At 43.5% G+C, this 20,639-nt stretch overlaps 1 protein-coding gene across 5 annotated transcripts; it reads right to left on the bottom strand.

Moving 5' to 3' along the window:
- Positions 1–33: 33 nt before the first annotated feature.
- On the bottom strand, positions 34–19,028 carry LOC108041840 (protein trachealess). 5 transcript variants are annotated; one of them, XM_044457471.1, is made up of 10 exons: positions 18,984–19,028; positions 8,002–8,237; positions 5,576–5,643; positions 4,951–5,266; positions 4,583–4,704; positions 4,178–4,264; positions 3,198–3,391; positions 3,024–3,130; positions 2,651–2,798; positions 34–2,590 (listed from the first exon to the last, which is right to left on the bottom strand). In XM_044457471.1, exons 1-10 carry the CDS (start codon positions 19,022–19,024, stop codon positions 1,204–1,206), a joined length of 2,706 nt encoding a protein of 901 aa, XP_044313406.1. In that variant the 5' UTR covers positions 19,025–19,028; the 3' UTR covers positions 34–1,203. The 5 variants fall into 5 exon arrangements, with proteins under 5 accessions (XP_044313406.1, XP_016975373.2, XP_016975372.2 ...); XM_017119884.2 differs by lacking the exon at positions 18,984–19,028 and adding an exon at positions 11,066–11,322 and having other exon boundaries at positions 4,969–5,266; XM_017119883.2 differs by lacking the exon at positions 18,984–19,028 and adding an exon at positions 11,066–11,322.
- Between the last annotated feature and the right edge of the window lie 1,611 nt (positions 19,029–20,639).

Genomic DNA, 20,639 nt, shown 5'->3' on the forward strand with positions numbered 1-20,639 from the left:
ATAAACACTTCCCAAGAAAAGTCGGATTAAAAGTAGTTTTAATTGTCATACTCAATATTTTAAGCCTTTAATGGGAGAAACTTTCTTTGCTTTTATACAAAATTTAATTACACTTTTTGTTTTTCTTGCTCTTGCATATTTTTTTTTTATTTTTTAGCTATTAGATGGTTTTATTAAATATACAATAGGGAGGAAAGGGAAGTAGACGAACGTTAGCGGAACTCTTAGAGGTAATAATCGAGTCGACTGTTTGTGTTCGAGTCGAAATTAATATTCTAGAGCGAGTCTTGTTTAAAGGTAATCCTTAATCTACAGGAGGAAGCATTTGATATGTTGTAAAAATGTTTAAATATATATATATATATATTAATGTATACATATCATATTGAGTTTATCTTATATATGCGTGTTTATGTGTTGGTAAAATTACAATTGATTTAAATAATTAATAACAATTGGTTGGGAGAGGGTTTAGTTCAAGCCGTGTTTCCTTTTTGATTCGCTCTCTTTTTATTTATAGCGCGTTTTGTTCGGTTTCCTTTTCCTTGGCACTCTATGCAAGTCTTACTATATCATTAATTTTAATTAAGATTAACCTTACTAAGTGTTAGAATATGTTTAAATCAATTGCGTCTTGAGTATTTTTGCCTATAATTTCATTGGGTCTCAGTGTGTCCGAGTGTGGGAGTGTGTTTCATAATTTACAGACTTAAGAATTATTTAACAACATTGAATGTTTTTTTAACGCTTTAAGTTTGGCTCTAACCCTAATATAACTCCTAAGGATTGCTAGCGGGGAATGCTTGCGAACTGGAGGGAAAGAGCGGGAGAAAGTCTTGAGAAATGTATTTATCTAGAAAATTCTTGGAATTATCAAATCTTTTGATTTGAAAAATCAGAAATGGGCTTTAAATTTAAAATGAATTGAATATCGGGTGTTTGGATATCCGATCTTCCATCTCAATCTCCCTGCTGTTCTCTCAACCTTCTCCAGTCCCTTAAGCCGGCATATCCCCTCTATCCCGGATTTCCCTTCCTGGCGCTGAAGAACATCCTGGCCACCTTGCCCAGCGCCCCCACAAAGTCCCATCGCTCCCCCGCCTGGTTCCCATTGCCGGATCCCTCCTCATGGTGTTGGTGCTGGTGGTGCTGGTGGTACTGGTCCTGGCAGGACTGCGGGACCTGACCCTGGTCGTCTATCACCTAGGAGGGCGTGGAGTACCAGCCGCTGGCCGGGCTGCCCTTGTGATAGAGATGGAAGCTCGAATGCGGAGCGAAGTACTGCGGCTGGTCGAGATTACTGTAGGTCACTCCGCCCTCTGTGGTGGTGCTGCCCGACGGGTGCATCGTGGCCGTGTAGGATGCCTGCGGCTTGAGGGGCAGCGTGGTGGGCACTCCCTCGCCGGAGGCAGTGGCATACTGTCCCCGGAGCGGATCGGGTGCGTAGTCGTAGCCCCCGTTGGAGGTCAGTACGGGAGCAGCCTTGCCCGGCTGATTTGAGTCCCTGGGCGACACTGAGCTGGGCGGGGTCATGGCGTTGTGGTAGTCGATGGAGCTGTGGTAGCCGCCGTAGGTGGACACCAGGTTGGTGAAGGCATCGGCGGATGTCTTCTGGCCACCGGGATGCACGCCGGAGGCGGCGGAGTGCAGCTGCAGGTATTGGTTCTCGTAGGACGACTCGCTGCCCGGCGGCGTGGGCAGCGGACCCGTCTGCTGGTCGCCGTAGAAGACTCCGGGTCCCACTCCGGTGGGCGTTTGCCTGGCCGTGGCCCGGATCACGCTCTCCCGGTTGGCGTACAGCTGCCGGAGGAGCGCGGTGGCGGGCATGGGCGCCGGTGGCTGCTGGTAGGGTGTGCCGATCCACTGGATGGTGCTGCTCTTCTCGTTGGGATCCAGCTGCTGCTGCTGCTGTTGCTGCTGCTGCTTGAGCAGGGAGTCGGCACTGAAGTCCGTGTTGGGCGGGGCCACCGATACCACCGCCACCGGCGAGGGCAGATGCTTGGACATGGCCTGCTCCAGATCCTTGACCGCCGAGTCCGCCGCCGAAGAGGGTTGCTGGTCATCCACAATCGAGGGCAGACGACTGCGAGGCTGGTGATCCCGCTGCTCCATGGCCGGGAGCTTGGGCAGCGGCTGCTCGGGGATGACCTGCTCCTGACTCTGGTCCTCCGCCTGCTGCGACGCCTTGGTCTTTCGTTTCCGCTTGGTGGACTGGGCTCCGCTGCTCGCTGCTCCATTGGGGGTGGCTGCTGGCACTGGCGTGGCCACGGTGGTGGGCAGTACCCCCGCCTCGATCTCCACCCCGAGGGGAGTCGGACTATCCTTGATCATGGCGAGGCTGTTCAGGCTGCTGCCGTGCGAGGCGGCTGCCCCGCGTCCCCTGCCGCGATGCGAATGACCTTCGGAGTCGGTTTTCGGTGAGTTAAGCTTCATGTCTCCGGCACTCAGGTGCGAGTTGCCCTCGCCACTGGCATCTCCTCCTGGGGATCCGCTGCTCTTGTCGTTGCCAAGACCCTCCTCGTGCTTTATGCTGTCCGGACTGGGTTCCAGTTGGCAGCAGTCCAGGATCATGTTCTCGTTCTCCCGATTGCTAATCATAAGGTTCTAGGTTAGTGGGGTCCATCCTATGGCTTATTCGAGTTGAACCTACCTGATCACATAGTTTACGCAGATGATGTTCTGCTCATCCGCGTTCTTGGTGCTGCAGACCACGGTGGCGCAGGTTTGGAGCCAGGTGTATCCCCCACTTTTGTTCATCAGGCGGTAGTAGCCAGTCAGCACCTGACCCTTTTCGATCACTGCAAGGGAAAGGATTAAAGAATTTATCAACTTTTATTTGGAAGAGAGATATTAAACTGTACATAGTTGCTTATTGAATTGAGTTTAATATTATTAATCTCTAATTGATCATTCTCAAGTTGAAAGCATTTCTTTGAACTGCTTACTGTATACACTTAGCATTATTATAACTAATAGCTTAATTTTTTGTATCATTGCAGGTATAAGATGACCAAAGTACTTACAATCCGAATGGCTCTTCCGCAGGCGATTGGCATCCTCGGCGTGACACAGTGAGTACAAGCTCTTGTTTACCAGATCCTCGGGCGTATAATCAAGTAGATCGGATACCCTAAGTGTTGCGAACCATTTCGTTAGTTGGGAGCAGATAAGTGGGGTGGGGCAAAGTCAACTCTTACCTTGGCTCGCAGTGGGCCACTCGCAGGTCAAAGTTCACCCGGGTGACGAACATGTCGCACTCCAGCCGGATCTCGTGAACCGAAGGCGGAGGCAACGCGATGGCCAAAGCCACCATTCCGAGCAGTGGCGGCTGCGATTTTCGGCTGTGGGAGAATGTGTACTGGGGACGCAGCTTGCACAGTAGCAGAACCACCTGTAAAGGTTCCAAGGAAGCCAAGACTCGGTTAGTTGGGGATCCTAGTTCTGTAGCTCCAAAACGTAATACTTGGTGATTGAGGAAGGAAATCTTAGGCTTGGAAATGAACCCATTACACTCAAACAAAAGTAATTTATGATTTTGATGATTATATATAGGGCTGTCAAAAAAAAGCACTAAATATTTATTCTTAATGGGGTAAAAATTTATTTGTATATAATTTTATTTTTTTATTTATTGAAAGAAGCTTAACATCAAAAAATAGTTGGTGGTTATAAATGAAGTAATCATAAATAAAGTTATTTAGCCGGGAGCTTTGTATAAAATTCCAACGTGATTTGTATTGCCTTTCAAGGAATTTTGTAGGCAGCCAAATATTGATTTTTGTACTAATTTTTTTCTAAAATTTATGTGCAACCTCTATATAATATTGAAAATATTTTGAATCATAAATTTTAGCATGAAAATGCGGGAAATTGGTGATAAATTAAACTGGAGAATGTTGTAGAGCATGTGGTGATTGCGGCGATTGATGGTGGATCGATTGATTGATTGGTTGGTAGATGATTGAAGCAGCTTCCGCACTAGTTATTCGATACTGATCAATCTAAAATCAGTCAGTGGCTTTGCCTTTGTTTTTTTTTTCTAAGCAAACACAAAAATTATGGCCGAAATAGTTGAAAAAACTTAAAAAGCGAATTCCTCAGTAAATAATTTTGATTAGGTTTTTGATTTTGCCTTGCATTTTAGCATACAAACGTACTGATTTCAATTGATACGTACCGAATAGTTTGAGCCCGGATTCTTAACGTTTTTAGCATTGTTACTAGCATTGTTACCGTTGTTGCAATTGCTCGTTGCATCGCTGGCCTGTAGATAAGCAGTGGATGGGATGGTAATACGTAATACAAAATGCAGGTAATGCAAGTTACACAACACAACCGAAAACGTTTTCTATGGGTTAGTCTTACTGTTACTCGCAAGTCTTACATTAGAAACAACTCCTAAGGCCAACGAAAAAGTTAAATAAAACCAAAACAAAAACAGAAAAATAATAATACCCAGAACTATTCAGTTAGAAAAATGGCTACGAAGGGGAAACCAAATAAATCAATACAAAACTTAAATAAAAATTCAAATAAGGATAGTTTTTTTGGAGGATAGAACAAACAAGTTGTGAAAACTCACCCGATAGCCGGAGGACTTGAAATGACAGCCGCGTTTGGTCAGTGTGGACTTCATTCGGATGCAGAAGCTCCGATCGTAGCCCTTATAGCCACTCGTTGAGGCTTGGGTCATGGAGGCAGCAACTGTAAGATCAGAAGATGTTTTGGATTAGATGGGATATTACTTTACACTAATATTCCCTTAAGCGGTCATACATAATTTAACAGGCGTGTCAACGAAATCTCTGTCCTTATCTTATTATTGTTAAAACCAACTCTTTGGTTGGATTCTAAATAGCTTCTTAAAGTTCAAAATATTTCATTCTGATCCCAACCCGCACCAGGGTTCATTCTCGCCCCTGGTCCTTCGACAACTCGGACTTGACTCACCGTCGGGATTGTTCGTACCGTGTGTTCCGCTGCCATCGTCGGAGGCTCCGGAAGTGGGTGAGGCCATGCCCACTCCCGCTCCGCCGCCTCCACCGCCGCTGCTCGAGCTGCCGCCTCCTCCGCCGCCGCCGCCGCCGCTCGTGAGGCTCAGGCCCAGCTGCTCGGCGATCTCCGAGTGGTCCGCCTGGTGGATGTAGTCGAAGATGCTGCTGCCCGTCATCTCCACTTGCGACAGGCCCAAGTAGATGGACACCGTCTCGGAAATGTACAGGAAGCGTCCGTCTGCCGCCACAGCCAAGGCGAATCCATCAAGGGACTGAAGCGAAATAATAGGGGAAAATAGATTATTTAGTGCTACTTTTTATTAGCAAGAGTTTTAAAGAAGATCGGAATTTATAGTTGGTTTACAAGCCAATTGTTGAAAATTGAATGCACAAGGAGATTGATATTTCTTTATGTTGTCTTAAGAAAGATGAGCCAGAAATAGAATAGTTATATTACTTATGAAGTCGGAAGGGTCATGTTTTCTTCAAAGTTTATTTAATCATATGCACAAGATGGCTGCGGGCTATCCCGCTCTCTTTCTTCGGGCCTACTGCCGTCTCTTTTGCTACCGTAATCTCACCTGTAATATGTGGGTGCCCTGATGTTGTTCGAACAAATCAACAGCGGGACTGCGACGAATGGCGGCACCTGCGGAGAAAGGTGAAAGAAGAGGGGAAAGTGGAGTGTTAGTGGTTGGAAAGTATGCAAATGCATCGGTACACAATAAACAATTTAATTGAATTTAACTTGAGCTGCTTAAAGTTAGAAATATAAACCTATTTTTTAACATGCACATACATTTTAAACGGAAAGTTATAAATGTTGAAGTCTAATAAATTTTCTATAGACAACAGTTTAGCATTAAATGGAGAAATTTAAAAAAACTTCCGCAAATAATGACAAAAATAATATTTTATCATCGAGGTCCGCATGTTATTCGGGACCCCCTGAGCTATTGTCCACCACCTACTCATTCCATGGTCTGCTCTTGACCCAACTCGTAAATGATGCACCCCTGCCACCCAGAAAAGACAACAACAATAACCGCAGGGCATCGTAAATATGAGAACGGGCATCCAATATTTTCTCAGCTGAGGCCCTGCCGAAGCTTATTTATTTAATTCAATTATAGAATTTTACGATTATGGACGACTGACCGGCCAAGTCATAATTCGCACAAGTGCAAATCGCCCTTTATTCCTGCCCCTCAAATCCCCAGCGATTTCCAGTGGTCGGCGCGCTAAGTTGGCAAACAGTTTCCGCTTCCGCTCGGACATGGCCATATGTGGCTGCAGCCCAGCCTTAATGACCTTCCAGCACCACCCACCCAAGCACCCCACCACCCAATATTTCCTCTGCTCTTTTTTGCGGCTGTGGGTCAAATTGAAGTGCTTTTTATTGCCCCGCAGCTTGTTGCTCCTCATCCTCGTCGCACAATGCTCCTTCTCCCTTCTCTACTACTTTTTCTGGGTTTAGTTTCGCATAATAATCCAATTGAATAGATGAAGGCGTTACGGCCACTCCACCGCCTTCCATACATAACGCCCCATTGATTTTGGATTATTTTTTAGTGCCTTGACTACCTTTTTGGCTTTTTGATGGCCCTCGCCTTTTGGCTCTGCCCGTTTCCACTCTGCCTCTTTGCCAGCTGTCGCACGGAGAAAAATACTATTCAATGCTTTTTTTCCACTTATTTAATAAAACTTGATTTTTGCTGATCTTCAATACAATAGCGGAATTAAGTATTTAATTTAATACTTATAGACTTTAAAGAAGGTAACATTTACAGATTCAGCTTAATGTAATGTAACTACATATTGTCTTTTCACAGTATTGCCCAATATAAATGAAATGCGAACAGCAATACATTTTTCTGTGAGTGCACTCGGCCGTTGCCAGTTGGCAGCTTTTGAATACTGTCTGAACTGAGAAACCTGGCCAAGAGTCGTGGGCTGTCGTCGTGGAATGCCTTTTTCACTTGACGTGACAATGCATTGTCAACGTCGCCGGAGCATGACGTGGCTGGCTGGGGAATGGCGTGGCTTGGAGTGGATGGATTTAGCAGTGGTATATACACATAGTGACAATAACTCTGTTTCCCCCACAAATTTCTGTACTTCGCTTTTTGTGTTTAACTTCAATGCTAGACTAAGTGCCGACAAGTGTGATAACTACAAGGGCGACTGATAAGTGATTTGAGAATTTAAAAATATTATGTTGGACGTTTCGAAAACGATTTTTTTATATGATTATGAGAGTTCTATAATATATTTACATATATGCCGAAGGGCAGAGAAATTTCCGTTTGCTAATGATTTGCATTTGACGCAAGACGTCCGCCATATTGTCGGCCATTTTCGATCGTTATTGGCGAGAAAGAGACGGAGAAGCGGCAATTAAAACCGAAAGCAGGAAACTCATTTGCCTACATTTCGTGTGGAGCGGGCAGCGCGGTTCACCTTAAGTGAAATCAAAACTTTATTCCGTTTTTGCCCGGCCTGTCTATGCCAAAAATTATGCTCGTACGCACCTTAAAAATGTGTCTTGCCAAGCTCGAAAAAAAAGGGAAAAATTTATTCAATGACTTTGTCAACTGCTTTTAAGCTTTGTTTTGGGCTTTTGCCGGATTTGCATAAAATATCGTTATTAAGCGCAATTTATTTTTATTTGCTGCGCATGCGCGACCATTTTGGTCTCCGTTTTGTGGGCAAAGGCAAGGGGCAAACGGCGTGTGTCATTGTGACAGTTTGTGGAATTTCAGAAGGCCCCATTAAAGTGATTGATTGGCTTCGAATGGCTTCGATATGGAAATCGCAGCTTACTGTTCTTGAAAATATGTTGAATCATTGGTTAATGTGTTGTTTAAATGTACGAAGATACAGCTTTGAAACGTCCCATTTAAAATCTTATAATTATGTTATATTCCAATATTTAAAGATTCTTAGGTGAGGTATCCTCATACCTAAAATATCTTCAATAACGTCTAGTCTCTTCGGAGGCACTTACTTTTGAGCTTACTGCTGCTGGAGGCCTCCCTTGTCCATGGCGGGTCGCCGTGTCCGGAGAAGTCCCTCAGCTTCAGGTAGCTGATGGTCAGTCTTATGATGGAGGCCTTGTCCAGCTGACTGGTGATGGCTGCCGGCAGTGGGAGCATCTTGGCCAGCTCGTAGAACTCGTAGTTCTCCTTCCCGCGACGCGATCTCGCCGCGTCCCTCGACTTCTCCTTGCGCAGTTCCAGGATTCTGTCAGAGAAAGGGATTGCCACCATGAGATATTTATCCAATAGTAAAAAGAAAACGCGAATCAATCAGTATTCATAAGTAGACACTGACGAATGGCTAGGAGATCGGTCGTAAAGACGGCTCTGCACACCTTTCGCACCTGTCAGCACCGCGTTTTCGGCCATTTGTTTGGCCAACCCACGGCTTTGTGATGGAATGGTGTCAGCCCAAACTAATTGCCCGACATTTGTCAGCCTTTCAGCGGGAAAAAGGTTTTGGTCTTCGAATAGGACAATAGTTGGCCAGACAGTTTGTCTCTGGATAAATGGCAGCCCATTTGTTGCAAGATTTCCCAAAGCCCTGGGCTGTGAGAGAGTTCTTCTTGATATTTTCATTATTATTTCCCTGCACATTCTCGAATCCCTGTGAAAATGCCGCCTCCCAAGCGATCCCATCTCGGGTTTTGTTATTTCCCCTAAACGCAACTTTTCATTCACTAAACTTGCAGCCGACTCTCTATAAAGACTGCCGCTTCTTCTTCGGATCCGTAAAGTCTGTCTGCTTTCGGGATGGGGCTTTGTGGATATGGATCTGCTTAACCTTCTGCGGTTCCGCTATCTGCAGGCGGCCATCTCTCTGACGAAAAGCATCTTCGTCAGAAAACTTGGCTTCAAGCCTTCATAATTTAAGTTTGTTGACAACTTCTTTGTTGTTGCTGTTAATGTCGGCAGTGCTGTTTTGACCTGCAGTGAAATCTTCGTGGCCACTACGCGAAATAAAAAGGGCATATTGATTTGATAGGGACAGGCAAGAAATAAATGAAAAAGAATACTGTATTTCACAAAAGCATAAATTCAAAAAAAAATTATAAAATAATCGTTGACATAACTGTTTTTAAAATCCATCATAGCATGGGCATCTATATTTTGTATGTAACCATTCTTATTAAATAAACTGAAGTAATAATTCTTTCTTTGTTTTCCTGGAATTGCGATTACATAATGGCAGCGCAAGGACATTCCCGCTGAGTCCTGACCATATCTCACAGAAAGGCTCAACAAGAGCGACATGACTGATAAAGCAATAACGGTACCCCGGGCGATTTCTACCTTCACAAAGGCCCCTCGGCCACACTTCTTATCCTTTATCCTTGTGTTTCCTTGTTTTGTGCGAACCGAAGGAAAAACAAAGGAAGAAAAGAAAATTCGATGACTTTCTCTCTCCCTGCCTCTGACCGCAGTAAGCCGCTTACATTCTCGGGATGCCTTAATTCCCGCATTAATCCGCTAATCGAATTGCATCGTGGCTCTATAAAAATATTTGCACAAACAGGCCAATCAAGCGGAAAAGAGTTTTCCAAAGGATTCCTGATTAGATCGAGATTGTCGAAAAATTCACACAGTAAAAAATGTTCACAGAGATTTAAAGTAATATAAAATATATATTTTAGAGATACTTTTACACGAACTATAGTCGCAAAGTCATTACTTAAAAACCGAATCGAAGCACCTATTTTAAAAACAAATAACCAAGGGCTAACTTTGAAAGCTCATCCCTGGCGAGGCAATTATTTGCTGGATTTGGGCAATTTTCGCTAATGACAGGCAATTTGTTCGCCCGTTAGACAGTGGCGAATTTCGTGCGAAATTAAAATCGAGACCGCACATCATTTGTCAAGGCAACACCTCCGGTACCCGACACATCGACACCCCTCCTCGTTTGTGCCTCATTTGAATGGCATTTCGATATTGACGAGGCAAAGATTAATGTTTTTTCTAGCCCAAAATTGAATTTATGCCCTCCTCAGAGACGCAAAAAAACAGTTTCGGTTTCCCTCGCATGGGTTTTTTGAACCAGACAATTTTATTAGGAAAGCATTCATGTACGGCAGGTACTGACATCTCACTAAACGTGATTTCAACACAACTAATTAAAATCGTTGTTGATGTGTGTTGTTCTTTTTTTCTTGAATGTTTAAACAAAAAGCAAGTGGCTGAGGGAAAAACTGGCTTGGCCCGTGGCAAAGCCCGAGCCGGGGTTTCTTTTTAATTATCAAAAATATTTTTATGGCCACGACGACGACGCTTTCGGCCAAGATACGAATCTTCAAGTCGAGCCGAAGACTGAGCCCTGAGATTCAGGCTTAAACTGAAGTTTGAGTTGAGAGACAGAAGCCGCGCGCGGCTCAAATAAAGCTGCACAAAACGAAGCTTCAAGCCTGGGATGAGCGCATTAAAATAAATTTAAGAGCCCTCAAAATGTACACAATGAAGAAAAGGTTTTGGGATTGGGCTCTAATGGACTTTGCGAGTCCCCTACGCTGGATTAGTCTTATCTGAAATTTAGAAGGTAGGCTAATTCAAAATAGGAGTTCCAAAAAGATATTTTTCTACTAATAAAATAAATAAAAAATTAATTAAAAGTTATTGTTTTAAGTGAGAATTAAAGATTTGGATTGTTTTGGGCAATCTGAATAAAAGCTAATCAATAATTTTTTATTATATTTCGAAACCTCATAAAATGATTACACCCAAAAATGTTTGCACATTTCCGGGATTTTAACTGGATTTTCAAATATAAAAGGTGTTTTAAGAAAAATTGTATTTTATAATACTTTTTTTTTCTTGGCAGTCGATTCAAAGAAATGCAAATTTATCATCCGATATAAAATGAAGAAAGTTTCAGATCTTGAATACGTTTAAGAAGTCTAATTTCTGGTTTTGTATAACCTTTCAACTAAATTTTCAAAGGATTTGAATGTTTTTTTATTGAGAACTAGGCTTCATCTTGAATTTTCCCTCTACCGAAAAGTGGGAGATCTTTAACCTCTTCTATGCGAGGTTACTAACCCGGGCTCGAGGGGCTGTTGCTGGGCGTGCATTCCGGGTCCTGGTGGCTGCTGGTGTCCGGGCATTTTGTTGTACGGCGGCATGGCGCACAGGTCCTGCGTGGGCACCATCCAGCTGTGGGTGAAGGGCACCGCCGGCATGCCCAGGGATCCCATGGTGGCCATGTGGCTTCCGGGGTGACCCGGCGTGGGCTGCCTCTGGTATCCGGCGTAGTCCATGGCCACGGCTGCCTGGTACGGCAACATAGCGATGTTTTTGTGGGGTCTTTTAAGTGCCTCTTATTTTCAGGGAGTTTTCAATTTGGCGTTTCACTTTATCACTTGGTATTGCACTTGGTTTGGAGCACGGATTCAAGGGGGCGTGGCATTTGATTTGAAGGCCGCATCCTTTTGTTGTCCGCCTCACACAAACACACTCAGACACTCGCACACCGCCAGACGCGTGTGGTACGTGTCTCCAGTTATCCTGCGAGAGAAGTACGGGTCACGCACTACGGATCGGATCGGCAAACTAGCCGTCAATCGATTGGCATTCAAATGAGGCGCGTTCGCGTCCAGTTAATTTATCTCCGGCACTTGGCACGTCTCCGGGTTACTGGTTACGGGTTGCGTTCAACGCTCTACGTTCAACGTCCTACCGAATGAGACCTGCCAATTACGGACACGCACTGCTTTCAAGGGGTAGAGCGAGGGAGACGGGCTTACGGATGTACGGATATACGGATATACGGACACACTTGCACGGCCGGGCTGCGTACGTGAAACTGCAGCTGATGACGCTGAATGCGGAGTACGCCTACCCTCTGAATACGGAATACGAAAGTCGGAGATCGGAGTACGGAGTACTGTGAGTACGGAGCACGGAGTACGGTATGCGGTACGTCCGTCGCTGGCGACGAGTACGTGCAGAATAATCCAGAGTCACGTTCACGTCACCGAACAAAACCAAAGCAGGGCAAAAAGGCGAAAAGAGAGCCACAACAACAACGCGGCGGCGGCAGAGACAGTGCCTCTCGGCGAGAGCGAGCGAGAGGGGGCTAAGCAGCGAGCGAGCGAGAGGGCACACCCAATTTTTTGGGGGTGACTCGAAGCAAAAAACGAAGGAACGGCGCCAAGTGTTTGCGGGCATTAGGGTGCCCCAATGAAAAGGACGTCTAGTTCTCGCTGACCATATTTATTTGACTTCTTTCATTTTGCTACATCCTACAACTTGCAAAAATGTGTAAAAATGTAGTAAAATTTTTTTTTTTTAGTTTAAAATTTTATTTGAACATATAATTTGACCTTTTTACTTAAATTATCCCAGTTTACGTGAGTATTACGGGTATCATAGTTTGACTTTTGGTATTTTCAGTCGAACTTCCAATAGTAAAATTTATTTAACAAAGGTAAATAATAAATTTTTTTTTTTTTATTATATTTACTATAAAGTTTGGTATTGTCGGGAAACAAAAAGTGATTACACATTATGTTACAACATAAACTAATGCATAAATATTTAAATAGGTATTTAACGCGAAACAGATGAAGCTGTTACTGGTTTTTGTATCCCCCAACAAAATCGAGTAACCCTAATGTTCCAAAGCCTATGTGTGTGTGCCCAGGCAAGTGCGGCTGTGTGGGTGAGCAGCACCTGACCGCCGGAGAAGTCATGTGCGAGCAGCGCCAGTAGCATTTTAAGCAGCCTCACGCTCTCCACACACACACTACACACACTGACACACACACGGACGGGGGCGGGTGAGTGTGCGTGCAAATGGGCGGGACGTGACACGGCGTCGAATCGGAATCGACATAGTGCGCATACTAAATGAGCCGTATCCATTAAGGCAGAGCGAACGGGACAGCGAGAGCTGTCAGAGAGGGATGGCTGGATGTACGTGCCTGTTGGCAAACGGGTTTGTCCTAGCGCCATCTCTCTCCCGCGCACGCTTTTGGCCCATCTCGCTGCGTTTATGTACTTCGCAGTGAAAAGAGAGAAAGAGAGAGAGGACGATGGGGCTTTTGTTTGGCGCTGCAGCACGCGCAGCAATTAGTTTACTTCTTTACACATTTGGGAATTCGCGGGCCTCTCGCTCGCACGCACACGTTGCGTGGGTGTTGTTGCTGCCTCGCCTTTTTATGTGTGTTTGTGTATGTGACCGAAATGCCAATGGAAAACGAAGAAACTTAAGCCTACGAATGGATATATCCTGCGGAATGGACGCGAACCCTTGAAAGCGGGGGCAGGATATAGTGTGTAAAAGTGGCGGGGGAGAACAGGTAGTTCAAGGGGAGGGGGATATTTTGTTATTCCAACCTCGCACAGACAGAAGCTGTCTCTTTTATGTGCCTATTTGTACAGTACGCCCCCGCAACATCCACACCCCTGTTAAACCCCACAAAGAAAAGGCAACATCCTCTTAATTTCCACGGAAGGAAGGTTCAATCGTCAAGGTGGGGGTCAAGCTGCCAACATTGAAAACTAACAGAAAAAGGTGGGCAGTTTGGGTAACACTATTGATTGAAATGTTAAAAAGGAGGATTAAAGTATATATTGTCAAGTTGAATGGTCGAAAAGTTACAGTAATAGCAAAAGGTCAAAATTACAGTAATAGCAAAAGGTCAAAATGGAGGTTGATAGATAAAGTTTATACAATTAAAGTTTGTGTGATGATTTTAATTTGTTTAATTTTCCTTTTTTTAATTCAATCAAGGCTACCATTAAACCTGGTTTTACATTTAAATTTATTATTCTTCTTCCTCTCATCCTAAATAAGTTGAAAGTTGAAAAGCACATCTGATTAGCCACATCTACAATTTTTATAATCCCAAAACGATCGGTAATCGTTGTCATTGCAATTGCATCACTAATATCCACTGTTCACCAAAAAGTAGAGCAAAGTCGGTTTCTTGGCCCAACCACAGGCAATTTTGAAGCTCTCCGATAACACCCCCAACCTTGCGAGAGTAATACAAACATTACGTAAGCGTAACGTAACTGGAACATGTGTAGAAACCAAAACGTGATCGATTTCTTGGGAGAGAGTGAGTGAGATGGCAAGGAGACAAGTTGGCGTAGCGAATTCTCCCACAATTACGGCGGCGGCAATTGTGAATTTTAAAAAGGAAACGTGCCAAGTGCTTGGGTCAGGCGTCGGGGGTTAGGGGGTGTCCATGTCCAGGTCCATGGGAAGAAGAAGAGTTGGCCGAGAGTAGACAATGAATGAGGAACTCGAATCCAGCGTTCGCCATAAAAATCGAACGTGGAAAGTGTTCGCGCTTCCGGAATGAATGGCAGGATGTGGGGCTTCGAGGGGCTGAAGGGGGCCTCGGGCATGTCCACGTTCACGTTCACGTCCAGACACCGTTCAGACATCGTGGCCATCATCATCTTCGTGGTCATCATCATCGTGGGCAGGCAGGCATTGAAATTGTCCGGGGGCTAACGGAAGAACCCTCTTCTGTAGGTCGGAAATCGGCAGTGCGTCCCCACTGAGCGAAAATTCGTAATTCAAGAGTGCATCAATATTGTAAAACAATATACCAAAAAAATACTGGGCAGTATATTCCCAACTTTTTATAGCATACTTAGCTATTATTCAAAACTGTTCTTCTTTATCCCATTACTTAACTCATCGGATCCCGACTTTATAATTGGCTTACTTCTAATAGTTTGTGGTTAAATTCTCTGATAGTCCGTAATCAAATGTGATTAGGTTTTCTATGTTTGCAATGCAGTGCATAAGTGTGACCCAACTTATAGAGGCTACAACTTAAAAATCTATCTTGAAACCTAGGTTGATTAGCGCATAATCATTATTCATTACTCCTTCTAATTCAAAACCTTAAGCGTTTTCAAGTAAATTTGGAAACATGCAAGATAGATCGATTTTTTGCAAGTGTGTGGACTGCATGTGGATGGTGAGTGGACGGCGTGTGGCTTTAGCCGCCCGAGGACAATGGCCACGGACGTGCAACGATGCGTGTGGTGGCGCCTCAATGCGCTCAACCCCTCATGCCCCCTCCTTCTCCGCCCATTCACCACCCCCTTGCCATTTTGAGGTGCGTGTGCGTGCTGCGGGCGTCGCTGGAACATGGACATGAATTTTCATTTCGGTTTCGGTTTCAGTTGCGTTTTCTGCTTTGGTTTTTCAAAAACACTTGTATTCCAGTCAGGAGCTCAAATTCGCTGCCTGACTTTTATGAATGAAAGAGTGCGATGGGCAGCGGGGGCAGAACTAAAGCTCAAGTGTCTGGCGCACGTCTGGCCTGCTCTTCCACTTATCACGTCTCGGGAACTCTACAGCAACAGCCTCGATATCTAATACTTTCAATTATCCGAAATAAAATCGGAAATATTCTGACACATTTAAAGTTCCCGCAGAGGACAAAACTGATTCTCGGCCCTTAAATTTTTGTCTATAAAATTTATTCCTGAGTATACAAAAAAAAACATTGTAATTTTAATTTTGATCATACTTTATTCTTTTAATTGACTTTGTCCTAATACACCCCAATAGTTAAGTTTTCGATAGAGCACTGTACAGAAAAATCCACAAGGCCACAGGAACCGTGTTGGCAACAGGAAATGTATTATGGAAAAGAGATGGCAACAAGGGGGCTGAGGGTTAGTTCGAAAGAGATGGAGCGCAAAGTTGGCAAGTGGATGCATCCATCACGTTTACTCGGACACACGAGGCGTCCATTTCAAATAGGAACGTGATGGCCAGAAAAATCCAAATAACACAATAAATGCAAAAATAACAAATACAATACAATAAACAAGAACCAGAAAGCCATTCGCAGGCGCCTTAAAACGATCGATGAACAAGTGATCAGGGCGATAAGATAAGCGAGAAATGAGTGAGAAAGGAGCCAGGGAGGAAGCAATAAACTAACCGCGATCGCTGATCTGTCACCATTTCTCCTTTCTTCACTTTTTTTGTCAGGAGGCAGGCCAAGCCCCCATAAAACTGACGCGAAGTGATAAAATAGCTGGACAAAATGATTTCCAGTAGAATCATTCCTACACGCGAAGAAATAAATTTATATTATCAAAGTGCTCAATTTTATTTATACAACATATTAAAGCGATAGAATACATCGTGTATAATTCACTTTAAATTATCATGTGGAAAGTAAAAAACCTTTGATACTTAACTATTTTCTTACTGTAAAGAAACATTCTAATTGAAGGTTGAAACCTAAGAAAATGTATAAAAATTCTTGAATGTCTTAAGTGTTATTATAAAGTGATCTTAAAAATCAGCTATCATTTAAAACTTTTTCCAGTGTTTTAAGTGACTGATGCTGCAACAGCCCGAAAAAAAGAGTAGCCGGAGAAATGCATTATCTTCTTGTCAGATCTGAGGAGAGTTTTTTTATGGCCTAACTGTTTCTCGATTGTGTTACACAACACAAAGCGAAGCAAAACGAAGGCAGTGACAAAAAAAACAATAAGCGGAGTTCATAATTTAAAAACCACAAGAGAGACCAACAATTAAGCAATAAAACATCAGAAAGAGAGGGAGGGAAGGAATCCAAATGAAATCGGAGTAGTGCAGTTCGGGAGCGTGATCTTTATCGCAATTGTGTGTGCTTCCGATGAAATGTTCTCTTGAGATCCCCCAAACCCCCATTTACTGAAGAGCAATAACTTTAGTTGGTTGGAACCACTTTCTCACTTTCTTTTTTTGTATCAGGTTTAAATGGGATGTATAAAGGATTAAAGCCAATTTACGGGAAGATGTATTATGCTTTATAGAGTTAAAAAATAGTAAAAAAGTGATTTTTTTTTGCTCGCAATTAATATGAATGGCCTTACCAAAAAAATGTATTTAAGGCTTCAGCTTAAAAAAAATGTTTTATATTTAATTTGTTACTAAAAAGTATACCCAAGTAATTCTATAAAATGTTCAAAATGTGACTTCTGCTACATTTTTGGGGCAATAAATAGTAAAATACAACTTTTTCTGGTATAAATAATGGAACCGTCATTTGCTAGATTGATTAGTTCCCAGTTTGTGCTTTTCCACTGATTCATCAATTTGTAACCGATCACTGACATTTCGTTTGTTATAAACTTTCCGTTATAGCCTATAAATTAATGGAATAATGAAAAATAACAATGAAAAATCTTTTTAACTCCGGTTTTACTTTGCTTTTGCAGCTTGTCGCTCACTTTTCTGGTATTTAGCTGAATAATTCGCATGCCTGCGAAAGAAGTTGAAGCCGCGGCGACACAAAAGTGATCAGTTGTGCTCGGAATTATTAATTAATATTCTTGCACCTTCCAAAACTATGTCGAGATGTGGAGAAATAACAACAACTATGGATCAGACTTTCGACATAGCAGATCGTAAAAAAACTAAAACAAAAAACCACAGCTTGCAGGCATGACAGTGAAAAAGTGCAGAAAAAGGAATCGAAGGAGTTTTACCTGGAACACATTTATGCACGTGATAAATAAAACCAAGGTAAGTAATTTTACAAATTTTTAAACAAATAAATAAGTTAATTGATTGATGAAGAAATGGGGCGCAGCTTTAATACAATCGCCAAATACGAAGATATCAGGGTTTTATTAAATGATACACGTTTAAATGTGGCGCTATACATAAATTACATATAGATTAAAGGGGTGTAAATGTCGATTACCTACATAGCCTGGTATACCCCGAAATACCCTTTTAAGCTGTGACAGGACCTTGTCCTCCAACCAATTCCTTAGCCACAATCCCCGCTTTTCTGCTCGCGAGCTGGAAGCGTGTTCGGGAGCCAAAGTGCATTCTTCGCATGGCTCGAGGTTGGTTAAAACCGGGGGAGCGGGGAAGAGGGGGGGGCTGGAAGACGGGTCTGAAGATAGAGGAATTCGCCACGGACTTTTCATGTGCTTCACTTTTGTTTTGTGCCTTGTGTTTTTGTCAGTTTGTCATTTGCGTTGTTCAATTAATTGCAGAAATCAATTTGAGCAATGCAACTTTACCTCATTGCTGCATTGTTGTTGCCGAGTGTTGTTATCGTTGTGTTTTCCAGTTGATCGTTGATCGATTCATTGGAAACGGATTGGGGAACGAATTGGGACTCGGCCACTGCTGGGTTACTGCTAATTGCTACAAGACTCGATCCCAGAGTCAAGAGTCTTCAGCCCGGGTCTGAGAACTAGAAACTTGTCTATAACTCCTCGATTCCCTGCCCCTATTCTTTGTTCTTCTCGGGGCTTTCTGCCTCAGATCTTCCGGCAAGCCAAGAAAAAGAGTGTGACAACGCGCGACAGCCTCGAGATAAATCCAATTAGTCCGATATTTGTACTTTTTATGTGAGAATTCCCATTAAAAATGTAAAATGTCATAACAAAACGAGAACAAGACAACAAGTCAGCAAAGAGCAGACAGCGCACATCAAGTGGAATCTCTAGCGGATCGAGCCGAACCAGCACTACACTAGATTTGGCCAGGAGAATGAACTTAAGAGTGGCTAAGTCATGTGGGGTATACGGATATTTGGGACAGTTTCTTAATTATTTGGAATATCAGTGGGAAATGTATAAATCTGATTAAGTATTGGGGACCTTTTCGGTATTCACCGACTATAGAACCAATCCAACGCTTCAACAGCACTAACCGCCCGGCATTAGGATACCCTGAAACCTGCCAACGGTTTCTGCTGTAAGCTGTGGATACCAGGTATCTCATAGATGCGCCTTTGACGTCTGTCGCGCCGACTGCTGAACATCGGGAGATGTCCAGACCCAGACCCAGATGGAGATGGAGCCCCGAGACGCAGACAGCGACGACGACTTCTCTGGCATTCAATAATTTTATGCTAACAAATACGATGCCCAGTCGCCGCCGCCGCCAAGTGGCGCTGAGTTTGGGGAGGGGGGTCCGAGGTGGGGTCGGGGGAACTGAATCATTTACGGTAACATTAACACTTACCGCGCATTCACCGAAGACTGGGCCGCGCCGATCTCCTCCATGGACTTTCTGCAAAAAGAAGGGGCGGAAGAAAGCAAAAAGCACATTTAAGTCGGGCTGTTGAATTCGATTAGCGTGAAGCTGTTACGGCGGGAAAAAGCTGTGGCATTTTCTAAATAAATTAAATTAGCCGATAAATGTCTCGGCTCACTTGTTGGCTGCGCTCACCTGTCGCCCCAGCACAGAGCGTCCTCGCGGTATCTGCAATGGAGATGGGATCGTGGCATTAGCGGGGATCTCAGAGATCAAATACAGGTGCTCTACAAGGTCAGCAGGAAGTGAAGTGCAGGGATTTTCTCAGATTGTACAGGGAAAACTAATCAAACTTAATAAAAAAATACCCAAAAACCAGTATCCCGCAATCAGATTTATTTAGTCTTGAAATACCCTCCAAAAACTTAGGTTGTTTACTAACGAAACCACTTTTAAACATAGATTGAAATACTAGCAATAAAGATCGCACCATAACATTAGCGGGGATCTAAAAGAAAGGGACACAAGGTCAACAGGAAGTGGAATCGCGGATTCGCCGCGTAAAGAACCAGCAATCTGCCCAAATTATACAACGACTGGACATTATACGTTGGCTTCCACTTTATAATCAAGTGCAAGCACCGATCTAAAATTTATTGATTTGTTCCTCGACTCGGTCTCCACTTCGTTCTCTTCGTACCTCCTGCGGTCGTAAATCATTGCCTCCAAAAAGTATACCCTATTTCGCCGTCCGTCTCTTCTGTCCTTTCCCCCAAATTTGCTGACCCTTCGATCGGTGGTTTTTCGGCAGTTTGTTGGCTCGATCCATCGATCGATCGAATCCGTTCAGCTGGGGCGCCGGCAGGGGAAGAAACGATTTCGAGTCGCAGTCATGGCAATTATCAAAATTGTAATTTGCTTCGCGGATTTTCTCCCGGCTTCCTTTAATTTTGTTTTGATTGAGTTCATCAGTCGCAGGTCAAGTTTTTGGGAGGAGCCAGGAAGGGAAGTGATAGTTGGCCGAAAATGATGATGGAAAGTGGAAAGAGATTTGAAAGTAAAAATATTTCTTGGTTAAAAACTTAGTCGATCCCAAAATTCATTCCTTTTGTTGAAAATTATAAAAGATTAAAAGCTGTATATGTTTTCCAAATAATATTTTAGTTACAACAGTGCTTGTTTGTGATTCATTGTAGGGTAACCATAGATTTATACCTTTCTTATTACTTAATCTGGACTTAACAACTATTTGTATGACATTGGTGTCCTCGATTTTCTTCTGATCAGCCACTTACAATTACCCATATTGCCAGAATGATTTTGAAAGGGCTTATTATTTCTTCTGTCTCCAGAGAGAATTTATAGATTTAGTTTATAGGTAAGCTTAGTGTTCTGCAACATGATGATGGTGTCATAGGGTTCATGTTTTCCTTTTAACCCATTAGCTTCATGCACTCGGTTGTCCACAGTTCTTGTCAAACAGTGGTGTCCTTGCGGAACCCCTACACCCCACTTCCAACCCACTGAGAGACACGTGTTCTCCCCCAACGATTGTAGGGGAATGCCATGGAATGCCCCGGGAAAGCGGGAAAGGGGGAACCTGGGGGGAGTACATCTCCAGCGAACATCTCCTGTGGCTGCTAT

The sequence above is a fragment of the Drosophila rhopaloa genome, unplaced genomic scaffold, assembly GCF_018152115.1.
Source record: "Drosophila rhopaloa isolate 14029-0021.01 unplaced genomic scaffold, ASM1815211v1 contig_159, whole genome shotgun sequence".
Classification (NCBI taxonomy): Eukaryota; Metazoa; Arthropoda; class Insecta; order Diptera; family Drosophilidae; genus Drosophila; species Drosophila rhopaloa.